Source organism: Phocoena phocoena, chromosome X (genome assembly GCF_963924675.1).
Source record: "Phocoena phocoena chromosome X, mPhoPho1.1, whole genome shotgun sequence".
Classification (NCBI taxonomy): domain Eukaryota; kingdom Metazoa; phylum Chordata; class Mammalia; order Artiodactyla; family Phocoenidae; genus Phocoena; species Phocoena phocoena.
In genome coordinates this window covers 42,128,817-42,144,296 of record NC_089240.1, presented here as the reverse complement: position 1 = coordinate 42,144,296, position 15,480 = coordinate 42,128,817, and the positions used below count along the sequence as shown (strand labels likewise).

Genomic DNA, 15,480 nt, shown 5'->3' with positions numbered 1-15,480 from the left:
GCCTAGAGCTGTACTGTGTAGTAAGCCTGTTCTGTCACCAAGGGCTTTGTAGTTAATAGATATTGTTTCACGATCGTTAGGTCTGGTGGCCTCTACGCTCTGGTAGTCTTTAAACAATAATGAAGGGCTTCCCTGGCGGCGCAGTGGTTGGGAATCCGCCTGCTATTGCAGGGGACAGGGGTTCAAGTCCTGGTCCAGGAAGATCCCACATGCCACGGAGCAACTAAGCCCGTGTGCCACAACTACTGAGCCTGTGCTCTAGAGCCCATGAGCCACAACTACTAAGCCCGCGTGCCACAACTACTGAAGCCTGCACGCCTAGAGCCCACGCTCCGCAACAAGAGAAGCCCATACTCTACAACGAAGAGTAGCCCCCGCTTGCCGCAACTAGAGAAAACCCACGTGCAGCAACAAAGACCCAACACAGCCAAAAATAAATAAAAATAAAATAAATTTATAAACAATAATGAAGACCTTCACTGACATATTCCCAGTGCTCATAAGACCAGTTACCCATTCATAAATCTTGACTTAGGAATGCACTTCCTGTTTCCAAGCACGTACCCCCATACCCTAGGTTAACTATGAAATTGTCCCAATCGTCCCTCAGCTGTGCGGAATGCAGCTGCAAATATTTCTGGATCATCGCCCCCTTGATGCCACCCTGTGAGTAAGTTACCCTATAACAATAAACTGATCCATTGATTATATGGAGCTGCCTGCCTCATTTTTCAGTCTCAAGATGCCTTCCCAGTTTGGTGGGCACTTTTCATTGCCTCCATCCTCCAACAACATAGAACAGCATTAATGAGAGACACAGAAGAAAACCTGGGAGGTGAAGTTTAAAAAAAAATTGAAAGGAAAGCAAAAGAAAAAGAAATGGAAATCAGTAGGACAAAGAATTTAAAATATGGAGGATCAACAACTGAACAAGAATAGTTTTTTGAAAAGCAGAGAAAACGTGTGTATGGGTAGAAAATGACTAGACTGGAAACAGACTTGTAAAATTCTACACAAAAATGATTTCCAACCTAGAATTCTATACCCAGCCAAAAAGATAAATTTAGTGTCAGGGTCAAATAAATATATTTCCATGGTATTTATTACTTTTTTTTACTTCTATAAGTTTATTTATACAATTATATATATTATATAAATACATTTTTGCATGACATATTCAGACATGCAAAGCTTCATAAAGTTCACCTGTCATGCATCCATTCTCAGGGACATATTGGAGGATGTGCTCCAAAAAATTAGGGGGTAAACCAAGAAAGAGGAAGACACAGGATCCAGGAAACAGGAAGGAAGGATAGGATTCCCAGGAAAGGAAATCTGACACAAGACAGAGGTAAAAAGGATTTCCTGAGGGATGGCGAACAGAACATACCAAGGTCATAGCTGTGTGTGAAGCTGAGAGAGCAACCAAACCAGCCTTCAGTGAATCAGTAAGGTCCAGGAGAGATTTCTTCAAAGAGAAGACATGATACCCAGAGCTGAGATAGCCCCCTCTCCATTACTAGCTGTGTTAACTTGGGCCAGATAGTTTTTCTTTCTGCCCCAGTTCCCCCTTCTAGAAAGTGGGAATAACAATGGTACCTACTTCTCCAGGTTGTTAGGAAGATGAGTTAGTATATGTAGTGTGTGTGTAACACTGCTGGGCATATAGTAAACATTATATGAGTGTTTATAATTATTGTCACTATGATCATTACCTAATATGTTTGAATATACAGAGTGGAGATTTAAACAACTGGAAAGAATTTGGAGTTGAATTATTGATATGTATATAGTAAAGCAAAGAAATGACTAAACCAGAAAAAAAATAGTTAATTCCAGGCAAAAGGAAAAGTTGTGCAGAAATAGTAATCACAGCATGGACACTACATGACTTAACTATAAACAGTCACAATAATAAACCCTGACAGTAGATCTAATAAAAACAGTGATAGCTAGAGGCAAATGTGCATATGAGTGGAGGTGCAAGGAAAAGCTGAATCTCTACCTTCCATAGTGGAAAGTCAATAGATAATGCCCAAAACGAAAAAAAAAATAAATCCATTAAAAAGATTAAGAATGCTTGCTTCTAGGGAGTTGGAATCTGGGAGAAACAAAGCAGGGAAGAGCCACTGCTTTAAGAAGACTTCAAAAACTACTTGGCACCTTTTGCCACTTATAAATAAAACTAGAAACTAATTTCAAATTACAAAGTGGCAAAAAATATTCACAAAAATATATAAGCAAGATAAAGGGTTATTAACCTTAATATTCAAAAAAAACCTGTAAACATCCATAAGCTAAAATAAATAAATCAGCAATGGACAGGAAAAGGAAATTCACATAAGGGAAATAAATCCAATAAAAATCCCCTGATTATGTTGCCTGGTTAAAAAAAAAGTCATACAAATTCAAATAATGAGATATTATCTTTCATTCTGGATGAATTCCAGTCCCTGGGCACCTCTTCTTCTTCCTTACCTCACAGGAGTTGTCACACCCCCCTGTAGTCAGGGCCAGGGATGGCCTAGGAGCGCACCGGTTGGCTGGCATCTTCCCCCTGGGCCTAAGCACTCAGGCTCTCTTGCTGACAACTCCACTCTTCCCAGGAACCCGAGGTCAGGTGGGCACCTGTGGACTCAACCAGAGCTGCTGGGGCCTGAAGGAAGATCCTGCAGCCTTCACTATGGGGTCTGGCCCAGGGGCTCCACAGAGACTCCAAGAAACCTGGAAAGACAGTGTCCACTTGGTCAGGCATTCAACAGTCACCCCACAAGCGCTTCCTGAGGGCACCGAAGTATAGCTCACGACACTGGATACTGTGGAGTAGACAAAGCCACATCAACACCGATTCAAGTCATTCATTACAATGGAATATGAGCAAGACCATGAGATTTAGACTAAAATTAACAAAAGCTTCATTTCTAGCTCTGCCAACCTTTAGCTATATGAATATGAAAATGTTTCTTCAGATTTTTTTCCCAAAACAAATCAAAACTATTTATTTCAAGGGGTTGTGAAAATTAAATGAGATGATGTTTTTAAGGCACTCAGCACCAGACTGGCCCAGGTAAACATTTAATTCATATTAGCAAGTACTGTTATTACAAGGACTCATGTAATATACAGATGGAGGTACCTCATTTAATTTGCACAACAATCACGTCATCCATGTGTTGCTGTAGTTATTATTATCTCATTTTATGCATACAGAAACAGAGGTTTGTGATGTTAAATCAAACTCAGTCTACCAGGCTTTCAAGTTCACATTCTCAGTGGTACATCACATGGTACCTTTTATGTGGGAGGCTCAAAATAAACATGGTTCTATTTAACAAATGTTGAAAACATGACCGTAATTTGGAATAAAAATGTTAAGTAAAGTTTCTTAAAACAGAAGAGATATGCAATAAGGAAAATACTAGTAGCCTGGGACTAAAATTTTTAATTACCTCAAAAACATCCAGAGGTGAAAAATATTTCTCCTGTTGAGGGAACTAGGGAGGGGAGGGTGTCTCTGTGTCCAAACTGAGGTACAACTTCATTACGATCAACTAATACAGGCACTACAGATTTAGTCATTCTTGTTGGGAAAGGGTAAATATCACATAAAATGAAGAGGAACTTAATTAGGACAACAAAAGTAAGAAATGAGATGAAGAGGAAACAACAGAGTAAAAAAAATAAGGAGTAAAATAAAATTAAAGGTATGAACAAATTAAATTTTAAACACATAAAGATGATGTTGTGCCAAAGAAAGAGAATATGCTTTCTCTTCTTACACCCATGGAACTTTTACAAAATTCTATCAAATAACCTGGCCACACAAAAAATCTTGTAGATGTCTGAATGTTGGGAATTGACAGACTACATTCTCTGATTATAGTATAAGATGTTCAACGTCATTAGTCTTTAGGGAAATGTAATCAAAACCAAAAATGTTCTGGGACTTCCCTGGTGGTCAAGTGGTTAAGAATCTGTCTTGCTATGCAGGGGACGCCAGTTTGATCCCTGGTCAGGGAACTAAGATCCCACATGCCACGGGGCAACTAAGCCCGTGTGACACAACTAGAGAACCTGACTGCTGCAACTACAGAGCCCACACACTCTGGAGCCTGCGCACTGCAACGAAGAGCCTGCACGCCACAACAAAAGGTCCTGCATGCCGCAACTAAGACCCGACGCAGCCAAAAAATAAATAAATATTTTTAAAAATCAAAAATGTTCTATTCATTAGGATACTACTTCGTATACACAAAGATGGCAAAAAAAAGATAGTAACAAGTGTTTGTGAGATGTGAATGAAATTGAGCTCATACATTACTGGTAGAATTGTAAAATGGTGCAGCCACTCTGAAAAACAGGTTGGCAGTTCCTCAAAATGCTACCCATAGAGTTGTCATATGACCCTGCAGTTCCACTCCTAGGTATCTACCAAGAGAAATGAAAACCCATGTCCACTCCAAAACTTGTATACAAATATTCACAGCAGTATTATTCATAGTAGCCCAAAAGCAGAAAGCACTTAAATGTCCATCAACTGATGAACAGATAAACAAAATTTGGTGTGTCCATACAATGGAATATTATTTGGCAATAAAAAAGAAGTACCAATACACGCTATAACATGAATGAACCTTGAAATCATTATCTTACGTGAAAGAAGCCAGTCACAAAGACCACATATTTTATGATTCCATTTATATGAAATGTCCAGAATAGGCAAATATATAGAGACAGAAAACTGATTAGAAGTTGCCTAGGGCTGGGGGTGGGGGGTGGCATGAATAGTGAATATCTGCTAATGTGTGCAAGGTTTCTTTCTGGGGTGTTGAAAATATTCTAAAATTAGATTGTGGTGATGACTGAACAACTTTGTGAATGTACTAAAAACCACTAAATTGTATACTTTAAATGGGTGAATTTTAAGGTATCGAATATATATAAATAAGTCTGTTTTATATATCTAAATAAATAAATCTGTTTTAAGAGAAAAGAAACAGGCTTCCCTGGTGGCGCAGTGGTTGAGAGTCCGCCTGCCGATGCAGGGGACATGGGTTCGTGCCCCGGTCCGGGAAGATCCCACATGCCGCAGAGCGGCTTGGGCCCGTGAGCCATGGCCGCTGAGCCTGTGCGTCCGGAGCCTGTGCTCCGCAACGGAAGAGGCCACAACAGTGAGAGGCCCGCGTACCGCAAAAAAAAAAAAAAAAAAAAAGAAAGAAAGAAACACTTTGCTAAAAAACCCAGGATCAAAGTCGGAAATCAATACAGAAGCTAAACAATTTTTACCAGAAGTCATGGAACACGCTAAAGTTGTATACAGAGTGAAATTTATAGATTTAAATGGCTTTATTTTTAATTAAAAATAAATATAACAGGTGCAGATGGTACCACCTGGAGCTTGAGCAGCTGCACGAGGGTATCAAAGACAATGGCCAAGAACAAACTAAGAGGGCAGAAGTCCAGGAATGTATTCCACAGAGCCAGCCAAAAAACTTTAAGGTTAAAAAATACAGCAAAACCGGGCTTCCCTGGTGGTGCAGTGGTTGAGAGTCCGCCTGCCGATGCAGGGGCCACGGGCTCGGGCCCCGGTCCGGGAGGATCCCACATGCCGCGGAGTGGCTGGGCCCGTGAGCCATGGCCGCTGAGCCTGCGCGTCCGGAGCCTGTGCTCCGCAACGGGAGAGGCCACAGCAGGGAGAGGCCCGCGTACCGCAAAAAAAAAAAAAAAAAAACAGCAAAAACCAGTTACCACTAATCTTAAGAAGATAAACACTGTGAATGATGAAAAAGTTAATAGAGTGGAAACAGCTTCTGGAGATATACAAAAGGAACCTGCACATTTCTTAAAAGGCCTTTCTCTTGAACCTCTGCAGAAACAGCGGACTCCTCAGCAGTGTCATAAAAATGAACCAGTTAATGGTGAGGAAGCTACAAGATTAATGGCTCAGCTGTAATACACTGGTGATATATCAAACTGCCCCCAAAGACCAACAAAGTAAATGTTTTATACAATAAATAAATAAATAAATACAAAGAAGAGCTAAGTATTCAGTCTAAAACGTCAGAAGTAGAAAAAAACCAAAATGAAGCAACCCCCCGAAAGGAAAATAGTAACTAATAAAAACCTTAAATAAGTCAAATAAATATAACAATGGGAGTTTAAAGAAAACAAAGAGCTGGTCCTTTAAAATGACGGATGTCACAGATAACCCCCTAGCAAATGAGATAAAGAAGAGTTTAAAAACATATAAACACACACACACACACAAAGAGAAAGAGAGAGAGAGCGAGAGCGAGCGAGCGAGAGAGAGAGAGAGAGAGAGAGAGAGAGAGAGAGAGAGAGAGAATGAGAATCTTTCCCAGATCAGGCAGTGTTTCAAAGTAGTTATTGCGGGATATTATGCATAACTGTATAGCAACATATTTTAATATTGATGTGAAGCAGATGCTTCCCTAGCAAAATGTAAATTAACAAAGTTAATACAGGAAAATACAGGTAGAAGAGAATAATGAATGTAGAAGAGACCAGGGAAAAAATGACATAACAGCAAATACAAACAGAAAGACTCTGAAAGGTAAAAAGGAAAGGCAGACAGTCCACAGACCTCAGGGCCTAAGGAACAACACAGCAGTGAGTTCCCTGGGTTTCATTTTCCCTCCCATATATCACAAACAGGGCACTAGAAAAGCTTATAACTCAGAACCATCAATAGCTACAGACAAAAAAAGCTCTAAGAAAAGCCTGCTCCCCTTAATCAAAGGACCAGGAAAAGGGTGTCCTAACTGAACATACCCATCCTACTGCAGCCAAACACTAATAGAATACACATTCTCTTCAAGCACCTGTGCTACATTCTCCAGGGTCATAAAACAAACCTTAATAAATTGAAATCATACAGCATATGTTCCCTGATTATAATAGCATCAAACTAGAAATCAATAACAGAAAGGTAACAGGAAAGTCTCCAAACATTTGGAAATTAAACAACACATTTCTATATAATCCATGGATCAAAGAGGAAGTCTCAAGGGAAATTAAAAAGTAACGAATGAAAATCAAAATACAACATATCAAAATTTGCGGGATGCAGATAAAGCAGTGTGGAGAGGGAAATTTATAATGCTAAATGTTTATATTAGAAAAGAATTAAGGTATTAAATCAGTAAGGTAAGCTCCCACCATAAGATACTAGAAAAAGAAGAGCAAAGAAAACCCAAAGCAAATAGAAAGAAAGAAGTAATAGATATAAGAGCAGAAATCAATAAAATTGAAAACAAAAACAATAGAGAAAAATCAATGAAAACAAAAGCTGGTTCTTTGAAAAGACCGATAAAATTGGTAATCCTCTAGCAAGACTGACAAAGATAAAAAGAGATAAGACACAAATTACCAATATCAGAAATGAAACAGGAGATATAACTATAGATCCTGCAGCCATTAAAAGAAAAGTAAGGGAATACCACACACCACTGTATGCACATAAATTCAACAACTTGGGTGAAATAGTCCAATTCCTCACAAAACAGAGACTCCCACAACTTACCCACTATTAAATATGAAGATACTCTGAAAAGATATTAAATAGATAACCCGAATAGTCATTTGACTACTACAGAAATTGAAGCCATAATCAAAAGCTTCCAAAAGGAAATATCCAGGCCCAGATGGTTTCACTGGAGAATTCTATCAAACATTTAAAGAAAAATAACATAATTCTACACAATCTCTTCCAGAAAATAGAAGAGAACACTTTCTAACTCATTTATTGAGATCAGTATTACCCTAATACTAAAACCAGAAAAAGAAAGTACAAAAAAAGAAAACTATAGACCAACATCTCTCACGAACTTAGACACAAAAATCCTCAAAAAAAAAGCATTAACCAATCAATTCCTGCAATATAAAAAAAGAATTATACACCACAACCAAGTGAGGCTTATTCCAGGAATGTAAAGCTGATTCAATATTCAAAAATCAATAAGGGCATTCCCCCATGTTAACAAGCCGAAGAAGAAAAACCATATAAATTCACACAGTATTGACAAAATTCAATACACATTCATGATAAAAGACACATAGATAGACACATAAATAAATGGAACATAATAGAGAACCTAGAAATAGCCACACAAAAGTATGGCAAATTTATTTTTGACACAGGTACAGAACGAGTCCGTGGAGGAACTACCGTCTTTTTAACAAACGGTGCTTGAGTAATTGGACAGCAAAATAAATACACCTTGATCTAAGTCTCACACTTTATACAAAACTTAACTCAAAATGTATCATGGACAGCAGGAAGGAGAAATGAACAAATCATCATCACAGTGAAGACTTAATCTCTCCTTTCTCTGTAATAGAACTAGCAGGGAAAAAAAAGTACAAATTTTGTACAACACAACTGACGACTAAACAATTAAATATTATTTTCGAATTATACATGGAACATTTATAAAACAATTCACCAAGGACTAGGCCATGACTCCCCTCATATTTCAAGGAATGAGCTTCATGTGGACATTTTTCTAACCACAGAAAACTAAGGTTAGAAGTCTAGTAAAAAGATAAACTTCTGTAAAATGAAAGCGCACTTTTAAATAATGCATGAGCAAAAAAAATAATGATCAACTCTTAGAAAACACTTATAACATAATGCACCAAACCTTGTGGGTCTCAGAGTGAACTTTAAGACCTTAACGTTGATATGAGAAAAGAGGAAAGCCTGAAAAATAACAAGCGAATCATCCAACTACATTCAGACAACCGATTCCATCACAGACCACACAGAATTCCCCAACACTCACCCTCCCCGGGTCCCCATCACCTCCACATCCCTCCGGCAAGGAGCACTGGGATCCTCTTGACAACAACTATTAAACCGCGGCCGAAAACCGCAGCAGCTTCCGGTCACCACCCCTAGCACCGCCCCTTCTCGGGGGTTTGGGGCTTTACACGAAGGGGCGTGGTTCTGCACATGCGCAAAATCACATTCGAAGCCGCAGTCAACCAGAGCCAACATGGAGATGTTACGGAGTCTGTGTTTGGTTGCCTTCAGTGCCCCTAGGCAGCATTGTCAGGCGGGGAACATGGCCGCGCCCAGGTTGCGCTTCCTCACGGAGTACGCCATGTTGGAGGAGTGTCCATTCCGTACAGAGGATGAGGAAGCCTCTAAACTCACATTGCTGAGCACTGGCGCTGTCTCACAGGTGGTGGGGAGAGAGGGTGGGGACGTTTCTCTGGGCCGGCATCCTGGGATCTGTGTAATAATGTTCAGAGAAGCTGAGAGGCTTCTGGAAAGACGCAGAGGTGCCAGTGGCTGTTATCTCCTGGCAGATACCACAGGATGAGAAGGAGAAGTAGGACTGCTTGCGGGCCTCTCCTGGAACATACCACGAGGGGAGAAAGGGAAGAAATCAGGGACCTGCAAGCCCTCCTAGGATATAGCCCTGGGGAAAAGGGGGAGGAGTCAGTGTTAGATTACCCTCTGCTGGGCTTGTTGGGGTTGGCTGTGGGGTTTGGATGCTCCCATAGTCTACATTATCTCCCACTCCAGCTACCCGAGCTAAAGTAAAAGTTCTTACCAATAATGGTTTTTGATTTTTCCCTTAATCTAATGCAATATGTCAATAAAAGTATCTTTAGGAAAATTTATTTTTATTTTCTCATAAAATAAAATCTATATAGTAATAGTGCCCTTACTTTGCAAATGTAGCTTTAAGGCAAGATTGATTCTGCCCTTCAACCAATTTGTTGCCCCTTATCACCCCCAATATGGAAATTCTGGAGATGCCTGTGCCCTCTGGGGGATGTTACTGGGGCAGAAGGGGAAGAAGTCATGCTACCCTTCACCTGGGAATGCCTACTTATCTTTCAAAACCAAGTTCAGATATCTCCTCCAGGGAATCTTCCTGAAAGAGGTAGAAGGCTCTGTAACCCTCTGAAGGCCTTTTTGAATCCTCAGGTGAAGAAGATGTTTTGAGGGGCTCAGGTGTGAACTTGCTGGATGCTCTCAGTCCGGTCACATCCCCTCTGGGCCTCAGTTTAACAATCTGGAATGTAAGGGTGTCCTATCCCAATTAGCCTAAGACCATCTGGGGTTAATCTGTAGTCAGACAAATCTATCAGTCAGTGAGGGAGACCACACGCCAGAGGAACCATGGGGTGGCTCACTAAACAAAAGAAAAAATAGAGTTATTATGGAATTCTGAGGAATGGTGACGTTCAGGTGAAATGTGAATGAAGCAGTGTTCTGGTAAACTCAAAGCAAATCAGGGCTGTATGTGGACTATGAAGTGAACCCAGAATCCTGTTTCCTTGGAAACCATAAAGTTAAGATAGATACAGAATTTTGTATCTAGATACCCCTTCTCTCTGCACTGGGGTTAGAAATCTTAGCTGCGGTGTCTAAGTGACTTATAATCTTCAGCAAGAGTGAGATGTTTTATCTGTACTGATATCACTTCAAACAGCAGTTTCTGATACCCTATGATTGTAGAGAACAGTTTCTCAGTGAGTAAAAAAGCAGTAGTCACTCAAAGTAGGAGTTATTTATGGCATTACAGCTGCAGGACATCCTTGGGAGAAATAATCTTTTCTGTTAATTTCGCATCTGACTTAATCTGTGTCTGTTCTCCCAGCCTTATGAGTGGCAGAGCAGATTTTTATACCCTGAGCTAGTTTTTACTTTCTTAGAGGGTTGGACTCTCTGATTATCCCAGATTCTCTTTCTGCCCCTATAGCCCTGGTCTGAGTGTTTGTTGAATGAATAAATGAAAGAAGAAATGGAATTAGTGGAAGCATGTTTGGCATGCATACATATCTAATAGAGCTCCAGGAATCATTGTTAATGTGAGTGTCGTAATAGCACTATGGTTACGTTTTTAAAAAACTAAGTCTATTAGACAATTTCAGAGAAGGAAAAAAAAAGAGCCAATAAACATATGAAACGTAAAAAATGTTTTGTCAAATTATTGTGGGTATAAAAAAGGTAAAAGTTTTGTCAAATGCTAACTGTAAGCTTGCAACAAAATAAATTCAGAAATAGACATTTGAGATATGACTGTGAAAGGAATCAAACTTTGGATGGCTTCCTAATAGGAAAAAAGTAACTAGCCTCATTTAGGGGGACAAAGTAATTCCAGATGGACAATTGTTTCATGGAGACTACAGTCTTTGGAGATTATATTCTGAGATAAGTAAAGAAAATTTATGATAAATAGTTGATTTTGCAATATTAATGATGTATAAACAGTCAGTGTGCATTTATTGTGTTCCTGAGGTTGCATAATTGATTGAGTCAAGTGCAAATAAGAGTGCTATTACTTTCCTTTCAGCATGTAAAGTTTTCTTTTCTGCATTGTATCAACTTCATGGCTGTTTTCCTTTGAAGAATAAAAAATGACCAAAAGGAGCCAACATATTCAAGTAGTTAGAGTTGGGGACTGGAACTTTTGTTATGTAAGTTTAATAATATAGTCTTCATTTTATTGCTGGCTCAAAAAAAAAACATATGAAGAGATGTTCAAAGTCATCAGCGATCAGGGAAATACAAATAATGACATGATGAGATGACATTTTACACCCATTCAATTTGCAAATATTTAAGTCTGACAGTACAGTGTTGCAGAGGATGTACAGCTACAGGATCTTTTTGCCCTGTTGAAGGAATATAGATCAGTGTAACTACTTTAGAAAATAGTTAGCATTTCCTCCTACAGCGAATATGTGCATACCTCACAATCTATCCAGTCCAGTCTTAGGAATATATCCACAAGAAACACTTGCACATGAAACCTAGGATATGCATGGCATCCTGTTCACAATAGCAAGACCTGGAATCAAAAATGGATGGAGTCAAAATGAATGAACTAGAACAGTACCCAACAATAAGGATGAATTTAAGGGAAAAAACAAACCCTGTGATTCCCCAAATAGTATATAAAACATAACACACGTTTATAAAATTAAAAGCTACTAATATAAAGAACATGAACTATTTAGGATTTTGTATAGTTGTGATAAAATTATATAAAAAGGAAATCAAAAATTGATGAACTTGGGATTGAGGATGATGCTTACCTCAGCTGAGGGCAGGCAGGGCCATCAGTTGGGGGAACACATGGATAGATGGAGGTTATTAAGACCATACCTTTTCTTTTGCGTGGTAGGTGCATAAGTGCTAATTATATTATTGAAACTAACTAATATTTAAGTTAATTGGGAAAATTAAACTGTTAGATAAATACTTAAATGTAAAAAGAGGAAGTCTGCATGGAGAAAAGTGATGTCCCTTTCTTGAATGGGGTAAGAAAATCTCTGGCTCCAGCCCAGAGATGCCACCCAGTTGTGGGATGAGCAGGGAGGCAGAAGCTCCATGGCATTGATACTTTCTGTGGCCCCTGCCAAAAGTGCTCTGGCCCCAGGGCTCACTCCATCACACCACTCATGCACCTGCTCAAATGTCCTTTCTTCGGATGTTTTTCTTCCCCGATCTACCCCACAACTCTCTAGCTCCTCGCCATGCTTTTGTTTTCTTCATAGCCTTCCTTTTTATCAGAAATTATCTTATTCATTTACTGTTTGCTCATTTCTTTGTTCGTGCTGATACTGCAGTGATTTCTGGTTCTCACATATGTGGAGAAATCAACTGCCTTATTTTTAGTATCTTACCATACATGTAGAGAGCAGCAAAACGCATGCACTGGATTCATTTTCTTAAAAGATTAATTATTCCCTCCTAAAGACTCTGCAGGCATCTCTGGATGACATGACTAATTATAAAATTGTTTTCTAGAGTAATGCAGAAAATACTAGAGATGGAGAACTTCTAAGTATGTAAGACCCTATTCGTTCATTCACCAAATATTTATTGATCACCAGTCACTGCTCTTGGTACTTGTTGTTTGGTAAAACAAAACAGCCCCCAAGTCCCTAGCTTCCTGGACCTGACATCCTAGTGGGGAAGAGAGGCAATAAACATTGTTGAAAGGTGATAACTGCTAAAGAGGGGTGGATAGGGCAGAGTGATGTGAATTGGAAATGCTGGAGGACTGCACTTTAAGTAGGAAGATCAGAGTCTCCTTTTAAACTCTACCACTCACTGCCCTGCACCCTGGAGCAGGCCAGTCTCGAATCCTCACATTTATATGGGCATGTAGTTGAAAACGAGGAAGGACGCAAGGTCAGAATATTTTCATATCTGCAGCTAAGGATGTAATGATGAGTACCTCTTTGCCCTACGGTAGATGCAAGGAGTAATATCCACAGTCTTCTGATCAGTCTTGTCTTGCATGCCTTCCTTTAGTAGGTAAAAAATAGTTTACAATATTTACTGAGCAGGGACCTCTGGACAAACAGCCACAACCATTTACATGTGTCAGCAGATAGAAGGCAATGATAGCTTATTTACTTTACACCCAGCTTTTTAATGGAAAAATTTCACACTATTATTGGGTAATCACAGAGTCCAGCCCTCTGCTGTCCAGAATGTTGAACTGGGGCCCAAAAAGGACGTGACTGGTCTGAGGGCACAAAGACATAGAGAACACCAGAGCTCAGGGCCAGGTCCTTTCAAATAGGACCTGCGCGTCAGAAGGACCTTCAGCTGGCATTGAGCCTCTACCACCGTCAGAGAGGGCTTCCCACAGGACACATGTGAGATGGGTTTTGAAGAATGTGTAGCAGTTCATCCATTGAGGGGATATCGTGGATTCTTCTCACCTCTGACCCCACGACATCTCCCATAGGGGCAATGGCTTCTCCATAATTTCCATATTTGAGGCCCTAAGGGGCAACAAACTCCTTGTGGGACAGGATTGGAAATTTGTTGTAAGGCTGCACTTGCATAATTATTACTTAGATGTTATTTTACAAGGAAGTATGAATAATTCTAGAAGATGTTTTTATTGACACATTACATTAGACAGAGGAAACAACCATTAGCCATATTAATTTAAAACTAATTGGGGGGGTGTCCCTGGTGGCCTGCTGGTTAAGATTCTGGGCTTTCACTGTGGTGACCCGGGTTCAATCCCTGGCTGGGGAACTGAGATCCTACCAGCCAGGAGGTGCGGCCCAAAAATAAATAAACTAATTTTTGTTGATACCAATTATTTCAGTTGGAGTGACTAGTGTGAGGGTTGATTGAGATTACCCCGACTTCTCTCCCCTCGTGGTATCTTGCGGGGGAGGGGTACAGTATCGCTCCTACTCTCCCTTCTACAACACTCCATAGTATCGGCCAGGGGCGGGTACCATCCTGATATTTCTCCCTTCAACTCCAGTGGTATCTCCCAGACACACTCTGGGTTCTTATTCTTACTCTTTTCATTAGTAATGGCTCCCCTCTCACCCGTGCCATGTCCCTAGGAGCCCCTCAGAGGCTAAATGCAAAGACCCCCATGCACCAGGAAGTCTACCCGAAGAAGGGTAGTCCACCTTCTCCCAAGGCAGCCCCACTGTTCTGCTGCGTGAGGCAGGAGGCAACAGCTTCTTCCATTGTACGGCACGGACACCCTTCCATGATGGCGGCCCCCTGAAGCAGCAACATTTGGATGCGGCCATATTCCGAGCCCAGCAAAGCCGTAGAGGGTAAGGGAACTCTTACGGACTCTGCGTGAAAGTGCCCTGGTGATTGGAGAACGGAGCTTCGCAAGTGCTTTTGAGCTTGCTCATGAGACACCCCCCGCCCCTCCACTAAACACCCGGGTGTTAGAGGTCGGCACTTGGAAGGGAAGCGGTTCTCAGCTGTTTACGAGTTAGCGTCGCGCAGAGGTGATTTTGAAGGGGATTGGCTACTCTGAGCTGAGTGATGGTGGGGGGCGGAATCTGGGTGGGTGATGGGGCTACTGTGGATTCAGTGATGTGATCTTTTACATCGGATGCCCAGCTAATTGTTAGTCAGCCTTTCTTTTTCTAATTTAAGCCTTAAGGCTACACATTTCCATCTAAGACCCACAAGATTTGTTGTATCGTATTATCATTATTGTTCATTTCCAAGTATTTTAAAATTCAGTTATGTTTTTTTTCATTTCACACGTGTCACTTTGAAGCGCGTTTCTGTTTTGCAATAAACAGTTAATCCTTTTGTTATTGATTTCTAACCTAATTTCTCAGAGGTTAGATAATGTGATTTGTGTCATGAACGTTCCTAGAAACCTGTGGAGACTTGCCATATGCCAAGTCCCGTAAATGTGCCATCTATTGCTTTCAAAGAATATGTGTTCTCCGATTGTTAATCGTGTTGTTCAAAACTGGTATACCCTCTCTGATTTTTTTTTTCACCTACCTGCCCTGTAGAGGGCAGTGTAATGGTGATTTGTACGTTTCTCTTTGCTTGTGTCGGCTTTTGCTGTATTTGAACCCTATTATTAGGTACAAGTGTGTGTATTTTTAAACTAGACATTGCCAAATGCCTCTCGAAAGTGTTATATATATATTATAATACATTGTGTATATATTATATCGATATATACAATGTAT

The 15,480-nt window shown here is 40.2% G+C and overlaps 2 protein-coding genes and 1 pseudogene across 3 annotated transcripts in view; 2 read left to right on the top strand and 1 right to left on the bottom strand.

The window, feature by feature from the left end:
• ZNF81 (zinc finger protein 81) overlaps positions 1-8,873 on the bottom strand; it is a 66,053-nt gene extending 57,180 nt beyond the window's left edge. Inside the window, exons 1-2 of the mRNA XM_065900956.1 lie at positions 8,805-8,873; positions 2,479-2,724 (exon numbers count right to left, since the gene is read on the bottom strand). Of these exons, the coding sequence (XP_065757028.1) occupies positions 2,479-2,550 (72 nt within the window). The 5' untranslated portion in view covers positions 2,551-2,724; positions 8,805-8,873. The remainder of the gene's footprint in view (positions 1-2,478; positions 2,725-8,804) is intronic.
• Positions 5,429-5,953, top strand: LOC136142669 (ribosomal biogenesis factor-like). Of its 2 annotated transcripts, XM_065900974.1 has the most exons (3): positions 5,429-5,522; positions 5,745-5,773; positions 5,879-5,953. In XM_065900974.1, exons 1-3 carry the CDS (start codon positions 5,429-5,431, stop codon positions 5,951-5,953), a joined length of 198 nt encoding a protein of 65 aa, XP_065757046.1. The 2 variants fall into 2 exon arrangements, with proteins under 2 accessions (XP_065757046.1, XP_065757045.1); XM_065900973.1 differs by having other exon boundaries at positions 5,745-5,953.
• Positions 8,137-9,673, top strand: LOC136142099 (uncharacterized; annotated as a pseudogene).
• Positions 9,674-15,480: the final 5,807 nt, after the last annotated feature.